Source organism: Octopus bimaculoides, chromosome 8 (genome assembly GCF_001194135.2).
Source record: "Octopus bimaculoides isolate UCB-OBI-ISO-001 chromosome 8, ASM119413v2, whole genome shotgun sequence".
Lineage (NCBI taxonomy): Eukaryota > Metazoa > Mollusca > Cephalopoda > Octopoda > Octopodidae > Octopus > Octopus bimaculoides.
The window spans coordinates 58,949,497-58,966,454 of record NC_068988.1 but is presented as its reverse complement, the minus strand read 5'-3'; the positions used below and the strand labels follow the sequence as shown (position 1 = coordinate 58,966,454).

The following is a 16,958-nucleotide window of genomic DNA, read 5'->3' as shown; positions in this document are numbered from 1 at the left end:
ATGAACAAGCAGAATATTTAGCGCGTCGGACGAAATGAGGTACATATACGGAAGAGTTTAATTAGGTACGTCCAGACTTTCCTATCTTCGGTATTTCTTCGTGATAATGTCTAAAGTGATAAAAATCTGTATGTAAATCCGACAGTGGGAAACACTGGAGGGATACAATGTTTTTTATACATAATTTTACCATAAGAAAGATGTTTTTCTTTCCGGTAAATTTAGAGAATTTAGCAGTTGAAATATGACACAAATATCTTTTAACTATCGTAAATTTCGCTTATGCCTAAAGACTGCTTGGCGCTGATATTACTGTATTTGGTGTGTGTGTGTGTGTGTGTGTGTGCTCAGTATAACTCGTTCTAACAAATGATACACATGTCTCTGCATTTAAAACAATTGTCCTGAATCTTAAGTATTTTATTGCTATAAAAGATTATTTGTCGGAAGGTGTTGGTAATAGCTCATCTCCTCCCCTGACTTATCCTTATCCTTCTTCTCCTCCTTTCCCCTCTTCTTAATGTTCTGCTTCTTTTCTTCTTGTCTTTGTCCTTCTCTTCCTCACCTTTTTCATCCTCCTCTGCTTTCTTTGTCATATATTGATATGTTCCTTCTATTTACTTTCTTACAGATGTTCCTCTCGCATCCTTACAGCTTCCACTGTTTACAAAAGATGAATATATGTAAGTACATTAACAGTGCACTAATTATCATTAATCGAAGATTCTGTGGTTTCACAGTTCTTTGCTGGGAATATATTTTGTTCCGCATTATCTTCTAATCGTTTAAACGTAATCATATTTAACAACAAATAGGAAGTGTTGTTTACTTAGTTACTCTCATTGAATAGATTGCTTTACTTGTCAGTAATGTTTGGTTTGTTTATTAGTAATTGAATATATCCACATCAGGAGTATCGAGTGTAGATGTTACACAAAAAGTTAATTACTCATTTTAATTTGTTATTTTAATGAAAAGAACAATATCAAGAAAATTTTGTATTTACATTTTCTCTCAGTCGTCGTATCACTGTGGTTTCATGGATATTTCAAAAACTGTTAACCATGGACAAGATCTTGTTCAGAAGCTTTCCACTTACCTACATTTACCTACAATACTTTCCCTAAATTTCCAGAATAGCTTCTTTTCTTCGGCCTTCTCTTTGACGATGAACAGTACGTTTAACATCATAGCAGTAAATCCTTCTTCGTAAATGTGATACTTACGCAAACTTGATTCTTGTAACAAGGGAATCAAGTGTATTTATAATTTTTTTCCGTGAACGGATCTAATTTTTGATACGTTAAAGTACTAATAACTTTTTATCGTTTCTGGTGGTCAAGTTTGATATTTTGCCTGATTTACTTACCCGTAGGGAACGGTCTTCAGCCGGTCCAATTGGTTGATTCTCTTAAAGGGTTATCTTGCTTTATTTTCCAAGTCCGATTTTGATCAGAGATAAAATTTCATTGGTCTAGAGATAGGTAACATCAGCAACTAGTGTTTGTATGGTGTTATTGTATGGTGAAGTGGAGTTGCGGTTTCGAAACCCAAGTGGAAGTGAGTTACTAAAGTTTTTTTTTTTTAATTATATCTGTTGTATCTGGTTGTTGTCTTCTTTTAAGGAGAAATTGTGTTTTTTTATCCCTTTTATTTTTAGCGGTTTATATTTGTTAATGGGCATGCACTCTTTATTCAAACAGAATTGGGTTGAAGTGTTTCCGGTGGATTGATTAAGATGGAAGATATAGTATTTCTGGTTTTTGTTTGTAAGGCATTGGTCTAGGAGTTTGCTTACAGGAATTTTCTTCGTTGTGCAGTCCAGGATTTTTGCCTGTATACCATAGGTCTGTCCCTCAGTGTTAAACTAGTTTGACCCATGTAGTTTCCATCACACCCTCCACATTTGAGAACATAGATTAATTTCTTCGATGCACAGGCCAAGTGATTTATAGTACAAGTTGGACCGGACTTAGATTTATATGTTGAGCCCTTCAAAGCGGTAGATACGAGTCCCGTGGTTAGAGCGGTTGCATTATGTGTTTAGTGTGATTGTATTTTCGGTGGGTAATATGGCACTGGTGAGTAATCTTTTTTGGGATTGCGGTTGTATTACTCTTGTATACTGTCCTGATGTCATATGAGCCGCATATCTTTTGTATCTTTTCGGAAATATCTGAACTTCAATTCCCACCATCTATAAAGTGTAAAGAGAAGGATTGCTCAGTGCCTAAAACATCGAGCAATGAATGTAAGTAGCGATCGTGATACACATCACGAAGAAATGATCAAGCTCAATAACAATCCATTAAGCAACAACTACCCCAAAAACATACTATCCACCCCAATTATGAAGAAAAGAGAGAATGAAACCGATAAACTGTTCGCAGTCTGTCTACGCTATGTGAAACGCCTCTGCGAAAAGATACAAAAGATATGTGGCCCATATGACACCAGGACAGTATTCAAAACTAATACAACACTTCACAAATATCGCCTTCGAGTAAAACCACCAATGGAAGAGAATATGACCAAACACTGCATGTACTCCATCCCATGCAGCTGTGGTAGGTTATACAAAAGCGAAACATACCGCCCCATCAAAATAAGGGTAGACCAATATCGCAAAGCTGTGATACGAGGAGACATTGATAAATTGGTTATAGCTGATCATGTATAGAAAAATGGAAACCACATCACCCTCTGAGATGAAGTTAAAATAATAAACAGAGAATACCACTGGAAAATACGAAAACTAAAAGAAGCAGCACATATGCTATGACACAACAACCTCCTAAGCAAACTGAGTGCAGATATGTATAGCATATGGGAACCGGTATTACGGAAGGATAGGAAAATATTAGATTTATAAGCCCTAAAACTCATTCCATAATTGCCTACGGGCATATGGCGTAGTGATTAAGAGCGCGGGCAACTAACCCCAACATTCCGAGTTCCATTCGAGGCAGTGACCTGAATAATAATAATAATAATGATGATAATAATAACAATAATAACAACAACGACATAGAAAAATACGTTAGGAATGAGAACCCAGGTTCGAAATTTCCACAAGATGAGGACAAATATCCGTCAAATATCCGTATATAAGAAATATTATTATTTCTAAATTTCTCAACGAGAGACATACAGCAGCAGTACTTTAAAGCAATCCCGGTTAAACTGTGTTTAGCGACAGGAAACTTTGTCTCCAGCAGGGCGTTGAACATCCCCACCCCAGCACAGAGCAATATCTGTGGACTGCGGTTTTAGTGTTATTTCCCTTCATCGGTAGAGAATAACCGTTCGGCTGAGCATTTTATAAAGTGTACGTGTCTGAGTAGCTGAAGAGTGGATTGTATACTCAACTGAACATAATTTTCTACAAGAATTTCATTCTGTTAATACTTATATTATAAGAGTGATATTTGCAAAATATTATTCCGATTTAAGTAGGTGAACCAACTGAAGCTACTTATTCAACACTATCTTATATAGATATCTATTTTAATTTCAGGGTAAGAAATTTTGGTGGATTGGGCTTCTTAATTGGACGTGAAATATTTCGTGAGTTTGAGATTGCTGGTAAGAATTGAGTGTATTTTTTTATCGTTTTGAATTGAACAGAAAGTGTGGTTAATTAAATATACTGGAAATTAAAATGTTTTTTTAAATTGTACTTTCCTAAAACGTTATAATTTCATGGACATTCTTTATTTTCGTTAAATAATCGGTCGTTAAAGAGACATTGTATACTCAGATCAAAGGAAATTTATCTTATAGGGTATGTAATATGTTACAAAATAGATCCAATTGATACCAGCAATTCCTCTAGACTCATATAACAATTACTTCCCTTGCACTATGATATATATCAAGTGTTTAGATATATATCGAACGTAACTATAGTATCCTACCTGATTCTATATTATGTGGGGACAACCCCCAACAGTGACCCACTATGAACCACTACTCTAGCCTTAATACCTCTCTCAAAATTGCCCAATGATGTACAGTGCGGTTATATAATGTTTGATAAAAATATAAATCATCTCATTTACATGGATGATTTAAAGATCTTTGCAAAATATGACTAAGAACTCAAGGGCTTACTAGCGATTGTTAAACAATTCAGTGATGACATCAGGATGCAGTTTGGCCTCGATAAATGTGCGGATACGAAACGCCGCAACAAAGTCAGTGCTTGCAATAATTTCTACAGAAAATATGTAGAGATAAGATTAACGAGAGATAAACTGGTAACACATTGGAACAAACTATTGACTTATAAAAACTATTAATATACTTCGGAGTATATTATGGTTGCATATTGAATTACTGTGTATATAGACGTCGTTAAAATGCATGCAGTAGTCTCTGATAGAACAAAATATTTATCTTATGACTTATTATTCTGCTTGATAGAAGTAAAATATCAAAACCAATAAATTCGCCAGTTAACAACAGAATCAGTAATTCAAATGCTTTAAAATGTTATCACTTTCATTCTAGGCAACAACTACTCTAAGGGTTTGTGGATGAGTGAATATTCCTACATAAGTTACCAAAACTTGACGAATTATATCATTAATAATTTCACTCGACGTCAAAATGTATCACAAAGTACAAGTGTAAGTCCTTCCAAGTGTTTATTTATTACCATTAAAACATAAAATGCCGTGTTATATTTATTATTATTATTATTATTATTATTATTATTATTATTATTATTATTATTATTATTATTATTATTATTATTATAATCCGGTGATTTATTTTTATCTGGTGATTATTATTAAGTAGTCTTATTTTTAATCCATGCATTCACTGCACTACCGAGCGCGGCTCTGTGTGCCTTGGGTATGTGATGTGGTTTGTTGTGCCTTTATTGCGATTGTATTTTAAATGGTTTAAGTAGGAAGTGTGCGGTGCCTAGTATGTATTGTTATGTATTTGTCTGAATGTTGTTTTCTTTTATCATAATTAATGCGCCTACTATGATAGGAATTGTTTCTATTTTTAGGTTCCACATTCAAGTTATCTATATTTCCAAATCATTGTATTCTCTATTTCCAAATTATTGTTTCTTTTAGAGAAACATTGTCATCTGTTGGTATTAATACATCAATAAGAGAACATTTTTTCGTGATGATTTCTGACAACTTCATCCGGACTATTGGCGTTAATTTCTCTATTTGTATATATTGGCATATTCCAGAATATTGTTGCTTTCTCATTTTCTGTTACCTTTACCGACATACCTACACCATCTTGTTTCTGTTGTTATTCCATAGTGTTGTCATAGCTTCCCAACTCTGTCGTGTCTTAGACAGGACTGAGGAGCCACAAACAATATGATTTATTGCTTCTTCTCCATCACAACATATTCTGCATTTACTTGCATTTCTTTCCATTAAGTGATTTTGGTGATTTGTGGCCGGAAGGATTTGATCTTGTGCTGCAGTTAAAAATCATTCAGTCTCTGCTTTGAGTCCTGAGCTTCTCATTCATTGTTGGGATTTTGCTTTGTGTATTTCTTTTCTGTTTAGCTTAACCCAATTTTGGCATGAAGCGACTTTTCTTGCCCTAATTTTATCATTATTCGTTGTTGTTCCAGTTTTAGTTTCGATTTCATTTGTTTTACAGCTTTCGTTATTTCTTCTTTTTCTTCATAGTTGTTAGATACTATGGCTTCTTTTTATATTTGTTAGCTTCCTTAAAGACTAAAAATAGTTTTTCATTTTGTTCGTGTTTTGTGGTTATTTGTATTATTTTTCCTTGCTTCTGAAGTAGGTAATTCTGTAGTCCTATGGTGGTTATTTTCTAGCTGTATAGGGCCTCTACCACCTTCGATACGTTGTATGTAAAACATTTCTGTGTCAGATTTTAGACGATACATCCTAAATCCTGTTATTATTTTTCGAGTTTTCATGTCTATTATAATTGGTTCATTTAGAGTCCAGTTAAGAATATTGTAGATGTAACTTACAACTGGGACGACTACGGTGTTGCTTTTCCAATTGAGCTCTGCTTTCAGTATTAATCTAATTCGTCCATAGCATTCATTTTTTTATCTTCTCTTCCATTTCTAGGTGTTGTATCGTATATGATTCATTGGTTCCTAAGTATTTGTATGTCTGGCTTTGGTCTAATTGTCTTATTTCATTTGATTTATTTAGTGGTATGTTGCTACTCTTAACTAATTTCCCTCTTTTCAAGGTTGATTTCACATATTGTTCGAAGCAAAATTTCATGTTTATTTCTTTGGTAAAGCCATTTAATATCTGTGTTAATGTTTCCAGTTGTTTATCATATGTAGCGTACAATTTATCGTTTGTAGAGTACATCTACATGCAAGAGATGGCTAATTGTTTTGCCGTAACATTTTTATCCACATTCAATTCTGTTTAGCATGTCAGATAAAGATGTCAGTGCCAACTAGAAAAGCAATGGAGAGAGCCTATCTTCCTGCAATATTCTTCGGCTTTGGTTTTTATGAGTCCCCTTTTGTCTGGAGTTGTAGCACTGCCAGCCATTTATTCATGGAACGTTTTATATATTTTATGATTATTAGTGCTACCTTGTTCGTGGCTAGTGTTTCTAGGATCCATGTGTGGGGAATACTATCAAAAGCCTCTCGGTAATCGATCCAGGCCATACTTAGACCGTTATTATTATTATTATTATTATTATTATTATTATTATTATTATTATTATTATATTTTTATTATTATTAGTCAAGACGAAGAGCGCAATTCGATTGTAAGATATTTTATTAGTTGAACGATATTTCAACAGTACGTCTGTCTTTGTCAAGTTCGAAATAAGAAGCGATAAAAATTCAAAATTACAGAAATTTAAACGTAAAGTATGAACGAGAGCAACCAGCGTCCACACGTTGATGGAATGACATCATCAGTCTTTAAGTTACGATTTTATAACAGGCGAAAAGAAAAAGACAGAAAAAATAGAAAACAGAAGACGACTGAAAAAAGGAAGTAAAAGAGAGACAGAAGAATATTTAATCAAACAGTTTTGTATAAATTTGATGATATTGTCCTGTCATCTTATTCATTCCTCCAGGGCGTGATGTTAATAACCCGCAAACATATTTCTCCTCATACATTCTGAGAATTGAAAGTGAAGGAAGCAGATTCAGAATATTTTATGAGAATATGCACTTTCAAGTGATCTTTAAAATTGCACCCGCTTGAAACGAAATGTTCAGCAAGTTCTGTCGAACTATCTGGTTTTTTTTTTGTGCCTGACGTCGAATCTGTGCCCATTAAACCTTTTGTTTAATTGTTCTGTTGTACAACCAACATAAATTAAGTTGTGTTTCGTGCATTCTAAAGCATACACCAAATGGGAATCTTTACATGTTCCCCCTTCTGTATAAATCATAACATTTCTGTTATGATTTCTGATAGAATTCTCTTCACTCATGCACAATGAACAGGGCTTACCTCTCTTGCGGCTGTTCTTTAAGGTACAGCGTGCAAATACTCCAATGTTCGTTTTCTTGCAGTCACATATAGAGGTCAGTAATTATCTTATATTCTTATTCCATCTAAAGGCTACAATAGGCGGCTGAAGAAATATCTGTTTGAAACGAGGATATTTTTTCGCCACATGCTGGTAACTTTCATGCAAAACTTTTGAAATGCCAGCTAATCACTAAAGGAATTCTGTCATCTATTGTATTGTCCTTGCTAAAATTATGCGTGTAGGTTTGACTATCTTTGCTAATCTTAGCTATTTCATTTGCTATTTCCTTTAAACGTGATTCACTGTAACCGCGTTTGACATAATGACATACAAAAGCGTTTGCATGTTTCTAGTAATCCCCTATGTCAGTACAAATCCGTTTTATCCTCAAAAATTAGGATTTCGTATTTGACCGAATAAGATGATGCGGATGATCGGAGCGGCGGTGGTTGATATCAATTCAATTTTTTGAGTGCCATACATTGTTGGTTTCGCAGAGATCTGATCAAGAAATTTGCCATTAACTTTCTTTATAATTCCCGGGGCACCTACAGCAAGAGCGATGTCTTTGATCTTTAATTGCCATGTCCTGACTATCTCAATCGCAAGTTCCTTATATTTCGACAGTTTTTCAAATTCCTTTGGCATGATATGTGCCCTAGGTATTTGATTACAATATCTTCTCTGTTAATATTTATTAGTCAGTCTGCATATATCCAATAACCCCATACGTTGGTACTATTCTCTCCCTCAGTTACTGACTCTGGAAGGTGATCATGCCATTTATTAGGGTTCATGGTATCTCCTTGGCGGTATACGCTGCAGTGGAAGTTATAGCAAAATCGATCGTGTCTGGTTTCATATTCTGTAGGAGCAAAAACTGAGTAAGCGGCAACAATGTGCTCAATATTTCCAAGTTTGTCATTAGTGAGTTCATAGTTTGTATCAACTTCATTGTGTACATTAGTATGAGAGTTCTGAGTGAGGAGACTGGTCTTGTGCCATTAGGGTAAATCATAGTTTCGGCTTTCAATCCAGCACTGTGCGGCCACTGATGGATTCTTCTCATATCTACACCAGCTTCTCCAGCTCACTTAAAGTATTGTCAATGCAATGGTATTTTCTTGTCACAGTCACGATATTTCCTACAAGCTTTCCTCTTTTGCATTTGTTTTACACATTTTTGCTGCCTTAGTGGGAGGTGTGTCCTCCTTATCATCATTACAATCAGAGTTGATATGCACTCGTCTGTATTTATATGCCGCCTCTGAGATAGAATGCAGCTTTTTTTTTATATTATGATTATAAGTAATATATTTGCTTTTTTTTTTCAATTTTGTTTCCATTTCCAATTTTGTTTCCATTTCCAATTTTGTTTCCATTTCCAATTTTGTTTCCACACTTACCGCGCGTCTGCGTAAGATTTAGTGCAAATAAACTCACTGTATACATTGATAGGTGGTCTAAATTAACACACCAGATTGTTCATTTGCAAAATAAAAAAAGAAAGAAGAAAAAAGAAATTATTTATTCGGGTGGTAATAATTCAGACGTTGACATGCTCTACTCAATACGTATGACGTACAGATTAAAGCAAAATTTTGCATTTGTTGTAATGATGGTAAGCCAGGGATGATTCTAACAGTTACTGGTATTACTTGCATTGAGATGCCACTTGTTATTGATTTTAATGAGCAAATATTTATATTCTCTGAGTGTTCCAAATTTATTTGCTGGTATATTGTATTCAGAAAGAATACTTAAATAATCATTTGAGGGCTGTGTTAAAAATATTGTTCCGCCGTTCTTGTTTCTTGAAGTAAACCATAGAGAGTTTAAAACCTTGGTAATTATGCCATATTACAAAATATTGAAATAAAATTTCCTAAGCATTGGCTTCTGTAGAATATTCAAATATATGTCAAATTCTTTTACAATTTTTATTTTCTAGACACAATGCTCGAAAATTTGGGGGAGGGAGCCAGTTGATTTGATCGACCCCAGTACGCAACTGATACTTAACTTATCGAACCCGAAATGTTGAAAGGCAAAGTTGACCTCGGCGGAATTTGAACTCAGAACGCAATGATAGTCGAAATACGCTAAGCATTTATCCGGGGTGCTTACGTTGTTGCCAGCTCACCACCTTAAAATTGTTTATAATTATTGTTTGAAAGATGATGCCTGTCAGGATAGTTGAAATGATTACAACAGGTTCACTGTAGATAAACTTCAATACAAGAATCCAATCCAGATGAAACTTTTTTCTACTTGCAGGTTAATGGAGCAAAAACGGCGAATAACATAATTGCTGATGTATTTGGATTGAATGTAGCTTCTCAGGTATGAAGTTTTCATGATATATAATTTATAGAATATCCGATATTTTATCACATAATTTTATTTCTTGCATAAACTAATGTCTATAAATGTTTGACCGATTATTTCCTGTAGTGTTACAATGTTCCTACAAATCTTCGGTAATTTAGTCGCAGGGAAATCAGTGTATGAGAAAGATATGACGTTTCTTCAAATACTAAAATAGAAATTCAACAAACAAAAGTTTTATATTTTATTGATTTTTCCGGTGTTTGTTTCATGAAATTATTGCTTTCGAAATTAAGTTATACGAAAGCATTTTCAAATTATCTTAATAGAGATTTTAAGTGAAACATGATTAACTGAATTATATACAGAAAGACCATTTATAAATCATACTGGGTATAGATCGTAATACTAATTATTGCATTTTATCATCTACTGACAATTAAGAAAAGAAAAAGTAGTAAATTACTTAATTGCATCCGAGGATACATATGAATATTGTGCAATTTGGGCTTATCCTTCTGACACGGATTTATTCAGTTTCCATAACTGAATGTATAAATTAGTTGCCTTAACAATTCTATAGCTGCTAATACAAAGTTAACCTCTGATATATTTCAGGTCTCAAATAAAAAAAAGATTACATCTCATTTTTTATTAAAGAATAAAATCATGCAGCACTAATTTTAAATCACTGAAAGATAAAATATAAACTTTGCGCTCTGTATTTCCTGTGGAATGTCTGAAATGATATCCAGGAATATATTATGTACTTATATCGATAATTATATCGATAAAAAGAACCATGTACATTCATATTAGGTAATTAAAATTAATATACGCGGCAAAATTAAAGCAAATAGTAACATACATTTAATAAATAAGTCTCAGTTTGATGACCTTCATTATTTTAACTTTATTGATTAATACACTGAATGAACAATTTCCTTTCTTCTTCTTCTTCTTCCTCTTCTTCTTCTTCTTCCTCTTCTTCTTCTTCTTCTTCTTCTTCTTCTTCTTCTTCTTATTATTATTATTATTATTATTATTATTATTATTATTATTATTATTATTATTATTATTATTATTATTATTATTATTATTTTATGTTTGACTTTTGCTTTGCATTTGTACAAGTTGGATCCAAGTCTCACCCAGAGACCTCAAGAGACAACAAGTTAGAAGTTCATGTAGGTGTTATGCCTAAGGTACCATATATTTCGATTTGTACATAGTGTTGTTCTAGGGAATGTTTAAGAAACCATAAGAAAATTATGTGTTTGTTTTAAAATTTGAGATCACATAGACAGTATTTTACGTAGGATATGGGCAGTTCCCATGAGCACTATTATTATTATTATTATTATTTCAATCTTCCTTCCAGTTATTGCTGAATGTCTTACCGACACCTAGAGCAGAGAAACTCGCTGTAAACACATCAGTTTGCTCATTTACAAAATCAAGTTATGTCATAGAATAAAACGGAAAGGACGATAATACAAGGAAAAGAAAAACGAATAAAAGAAAAATAGAAATTAAAAAATAGAAAAATGAAAACAGTAATCAAAGAAAGGGGAAAGATGGTGAGAAAATTCAAAGCCACCCTGATCTTGTCAATACGTGTGGCATACCAGTTAGGACAATCATTTGCACTTCTTGCATGGATGGTAAACCAGGGATCATTCCAAATAAATTTTCAGTTTCTGTTTTGATAACTCCAAGTTCTACAATCATTGGTATTGGAACTGTCTTGAGATGACCATATTCGTCGATTTCAATGAGGAAATCTTTTTATTTCCTAAGCCTGTCAAATTATTTTTCCGAGTTATTATGAACACAAGGAATGCTCATATCAATCAAAATTAGAATTTATTGGTTTGATCTTTCACAACAATATTCGGTTTCTTAGATTTGATGGTTCGATCTGGATATAAAATCCCCAAAATGCGTTACATTTTCTCCATCAGTTACTGCCTCGGAGTGGTGCTTATACAATTTGTCAGTAGTTTTCATTTTATGACGATGACATATTAAACAGTGTAGACATTGGTCACTCCTGCCGTTTCTCCATTTGTACTCTACAAGTGCTAACACCTTACATCCAAAGTGGTCTGCTGATTCAATCTCATCGGTACCGTATCGGCACTTTGTATCTTCTCTATTTTTTATCACCCTGACTTGGCAGTTCCGAGTTAATAAGCTCTGATTTAGAACTGCTATGATGACGATTTCACTCTCTACCTTTATCCCTGAGCTCCGTAGCCAATGATGAGCGCGCTTCTGGTCTGAATCAGATTGTTTGAAGCATATTTCTCATGCAGAAGTTTTTTTTCCCATTTATCAGCCAATTATGTATACAATTTTTTCATTGCCTATGATTTCACATTCTTTGCAAGAACATATGCCGCCCTTCAATCATGTTGTTCAATCTGAGTAATATGCACGGATACAGTAGCAAAATCTTTGCTCTCCTTCATAACAGAGTGAAGCATCTTTCCCTCTCGTAATATTAAATGAGTTTTAGCATACAGTCGCTATGCGTTTCAAGATAGTTAGCCAGTATATTTGTGGTTATATTTTTAGAATTCAAATTGGATGACGCATCGGCCTCCTTGAGTTCATGGAAGTTAAATGTGGTCTGCGTCTGCATTTTGGTGGTGCATCATACTGCAAGTCAACAGCTTACCAATTTTCCTGTCTATTATCTTTATGTTGATGCTCTTCCAGTTCAACATATTGAAACTAGAAGAAATTTATGGCGTTTTGTTACGTGCATCTAGCTCAGATTCCAGAACTGCACGAACTCTCCTGCGACATTTCTTTCTGATCTCTTTCATACTTCCTTGTGGAATGCGAGCGATATCTCTTCTTGGGAGATATTTGGACGTTTGTTCTTGCCAAATTCTTTTATAATGTACCAACATACATCAGGACTGAATATCAGATCTTCAATTTCCATTTCTGGAAAGTGACCTTAGAACATTTATGAAGACCAAACTTCATCCAGATGTTCTCAATTAAATCTATCAGTAGGTAATTGGACTATAAGCTCCTTATTATCTTGCCCATACTGTTTTAAGTCATCCATGAGAAATTATTATTATTATTATTATTATTATTATTATTATTATTATTATTATTATTATTATTATTATCATCATCATTATCATCACCATCATCATTATTTATTGTCTTTGCAAAGCTTCTACGGCTGGAGATGTACAACGGTACCAGCTGTTCACTACCATTAGAATGTATTTTGCCTACGATATGGGTAGTTCCCATGTGCACCATCTTTTGAATTTCTGCCACTTTGGGGTTTCCTGATGTCTGAGCTAGGCAGCAATCAGCCCCTTTAGATATCATTCCTAGGGCACCTATGACAACAGGCATTGTTTTAGTCTTCAGGTTCCACATTTTGCTAATATCTACTTCAAGATATTTATACAGATTTCTGGTAGATCTTGACATTTATGTCGATAGGGACAGTCATAGCAATGAGGAGTCATGACTTCTGTGCGACATCTTTCAATATGATGTCTGGCCTATTCGCATCTATCTTTCTTTCAGTTTTAATGGTGAAGTAATAGAGAAGTTAGATATGATCATTTTCAAGCACTGGAGGTGGTTTGTATTCCTACCAGTTTTTATCATGTGCAGGTCCTTTTTTTTCAAATTATCCAGTAAATATATTGTGCTGCTCTATCATGCCTGTTGAGATACTCTGTAGGTGCAAAAAGACTGCACATGGCGACAACATGATCAATGGTTTCATTTTATTGTTGACGTTGAGCTTCTGCCGTTCGCTAGTGTGTTGGCCTTGTAGTTTCTTGTAGGTAGGCATTGAAGTTAGGCTGCTATGATAAACCCTTCTGTTTCTGATTATTAGCCAGAAGACACTAACCATCGATGGGTAAGTGCTTTGTCAACATCGGCATTATTAACACCGTTTGGGCATTCGTCATTATTCCTGCCATCTATCAGTAAGAATATGTAAGGCAACAGTTTTAGTATGGGTTTTAATACGCTTAGCTTTTTCTGTGCTTGTTTCCAGTACGTCGAATTCTGGAATTTGTTGTATTCAGAATTCACTTAGATATTTTTTGTTACTGAGTATGATGCTTTCTTGTTTTCATGCTTTAAGACAAGTTTTAACACCCAGTCATCAGTTTTTTAGTAGTTGTCTAGGCCAATTCTGCAATCCTCATTGTTAATTCCAGATGTGAAAGTCCACGGCTAACCTCTTTTCTTGGTAGGTAAATTTGTTCTATGTCTGCCTTATTTTGGTGCATTCTTTGAATTGTCAACAATTTCCGTATTTTTCTCACAAAATTACATATGTCAGTTATTGAGCAATTAATGACATTGAAATTGTAAGTCACGACTGGTATAGCTACAGTATTAATCGCTCCGATCCTGTTTATTGCATTCAGCTCTGTCTTGAGCATTCCTCTTCGTGATGTTTTTCTGCAATTGTGCTTATGTTATTACATTGAATTTGTTTTGTGGTAAGAGCTTCTTGGAGTAGTCCTATTATGATTATTATTATTATTATTATTATTATTATTATTATTATTATTATTAAGCCGGCGAACTGGCAGAATCGCCCTTCTTTACGTTCTGATTTCCAATCCGTCCAGGTTCGACTTTGCCTCGTATCTGTTCGTGGTCGATAAATTAATTACCAATGTAACACTTGGGTCGGTATGATCGAATATTACCCCGCAAAAATATTCAGGCATTTTGCTTATAGTAGAAAGTGTTATTAAAATCATTATTAGTCATGATCATCATCATCATCATCGTCATCGTCGTCGTCATCGCCATTATTATTATATATGCTGAATGACCAATTCGCCATCATACGTTCATTGCTGCTGTGGCATAATGACTGAGCTCCGGGATATAAGATTGCATTTCATGCAGCTTAATAATATATTGTACCAAAAATTAACGTTACGTCAAACTGGTCAATGATATTAGTTTTTGCTTTTGTTTCTTTGGGTATATTTTCACTACCGTTGATATTGGTGGGGAATGTTTAAATTCATGTCATTCAGAATTTTGTTAAACTGAAGGATAATTGTTTACTTTATGGCCTTTCTCACCTGAATATATGTTGAGTTGTTATTTTTCTTCTAAGAGTTCTGAAGATAGACTTAATCCATAATGTTCAATTTATATTGATATTGTGTTAACATTGCCAGGCTTTCTTGCTATGGAAAAAAGATTATGCTAACGCTCTTGAAAACCTACCATCACACAAAACGTGGAATCTAAAATTGTTTTACACTATGCTTGCTCAAGTAAGTTACCAGTTTTACTTATATAATTAGTGTCATACATGTGTCGAAGGGTGTTCTTCTAGACCCTAATTAATGTTCTTCCTCTCGGTGAAAATGATAACTGTGATACACGTTTAGCTGTGCTAGATTGGGAAGTGTACAAGGACGTTTTCAATAAAAATTATTTGGTGTGAAACCTTAAGTATTAAACTAATAATCTAAACCATCAAATGTGGACACATTGGTCATGGTGTACCTATATGTATACTACGGTACCTTGTACTATTTTGTTAGTGTGAGATTATAATATCAATAATACAAAACATAAGTTCATTCATTTTTTCAGTTGATATCCCAGGATTGCTTATACTCAGAATAACGTCGTTCTCATGACCGATGTTATTGCCCTTAGACAAAATATTAACTAATCATCCCCTTATGTAGCCGATAAAATATTAAAAAAATACACTCCTTTGTAAGTGAATATTCACCCCCTTCTATCGGTTGCTTTTTGATTGTTTAGATCATTGTCATTCATTTCTATGAAATAGCTATTCTAAACTAATTTTTATATTCAATGTATTTAATTGTAATTTAAATATTTACATGTATATTAATTACAATATCTGAATAGAAACTACCAGCGCATCATTGTAAATACGACATATGCACAATTAATCACAGCTAGCAAGCATCAAATATCATTAAATAATAATCATTTATTTTAGCGATATACAAAGAGAATACATGCAAATTCACAGGTATATCACGAGCATTAGTGGGTTATATTTAGATGAACATCTTTGGTTGTGGCATTGATGTAATTACAATCCATACAAAGTTTGTATTACGATTTTGCTTCCTATGTATATATTATCTTTATTTTCTGCAGATATTTTGTTCAAGTGAAGAAACTAATACCCATAATTATGCAGACCACAGAACATTTGCCCCAAATACAGCAAGGTAACTGATTTAGGATTTTGGCAGCCGCTTTTCATCTACAAACCACAATAAATTACAGTTATACAGACACGGACCACAGATACTAAACTATAAATTTCACAGGGTACAACCTTAAAGTTGACACCGCTAAACGTAGAAAATTTCTCTCTCACTATTGACTAAATATACAGTTTTTTCGATTTTAACCTCTGTAATGCCTTTATAGCAATAAGAGTAGAAAAACTACACTAATATAGGCTATTTTCAGATTTTTTACTACGTCTTAAAAAATACAGATTTTGTGAATCAGTTTTGCTACATCAATATATATATATATATAGATAGATAGATAGATAGATAGATAGATAGATAGATAGATAGATAGATAGATAGATAGATAGATAGATAGATAGATAGACAATGATCTGAAAAGACACCCACATAAATTACAGAGTTGTTTTGGACCACCAAGAGCAGCAGTTCAGTTCTGATCTTTGTGGACTGTAAAATGCCTTTTGAGCCCCTGTTACAGTTGCAGACCTAAGGTCATATATGGCATTGATAGGTCTCCACAGATATATAAGTAGAGTAGTTAGTGGAGATTTTTCTATTACATAGGTCCGAAAATGGGATTTCCGCCCAGCAAAAGAAAGACAGGCCTGTCGCTTATTGTGCACACAACAAAGTTGTTGAGATTCACTTTCTCGTTGAAGGTGAAATTTTTCTTTAAATCCCAGTTTCTTCAAAAGCTTTCACTCCACTCTACCCTTTTGCTCGCATCGATCCGAAGCAATGGTTTTTTATGGCCTTTGTATCCATATATATATATATATAATGCTAATAATATTAGGGATAAAATCCAAATTTACAAGTATATATATATATATATATATATATATATATATATATATATAT

At 33.7% G+C, this 16,958-nt stretch overlaps 1 protein-coding gene across 1 annotated transcript in view; it reads left to right on the top strand.

Annotated features, from left to right (window-relative positions):
* Positions 1-16,958, top strand: part of LOC106870929 (membrane metallo-endopeptidase-like 1) — a 68,988-nt gene that overhangs the window by 48,109 nt on the left and 3,921 nt on the right. The window contains exons 15-20 of the mRNA XM_014917171.2: positions 632-683; positions 3,518-3,585; positions 4,513-4,631; positions 9,766-9,831; positions 15,021-15,119; positions 15,991-16,064. Coding sequence (XP_014772657.1) covers positions 632-683; positions 3,518-3,585; positions 4,513-4,631; positions 9,766-9,831; positions 15,021-15,119; positions 15,991-16,064 — 478 coding nt within the window. The remainder of the gene's footprint in view (positions 1-631; positions 684-3,517; positions 3,586-4,512; positions 4,632-9,765; positions 9,832-15,020; positions 15,120-15,990; positions 16,065-16,958) is intronic.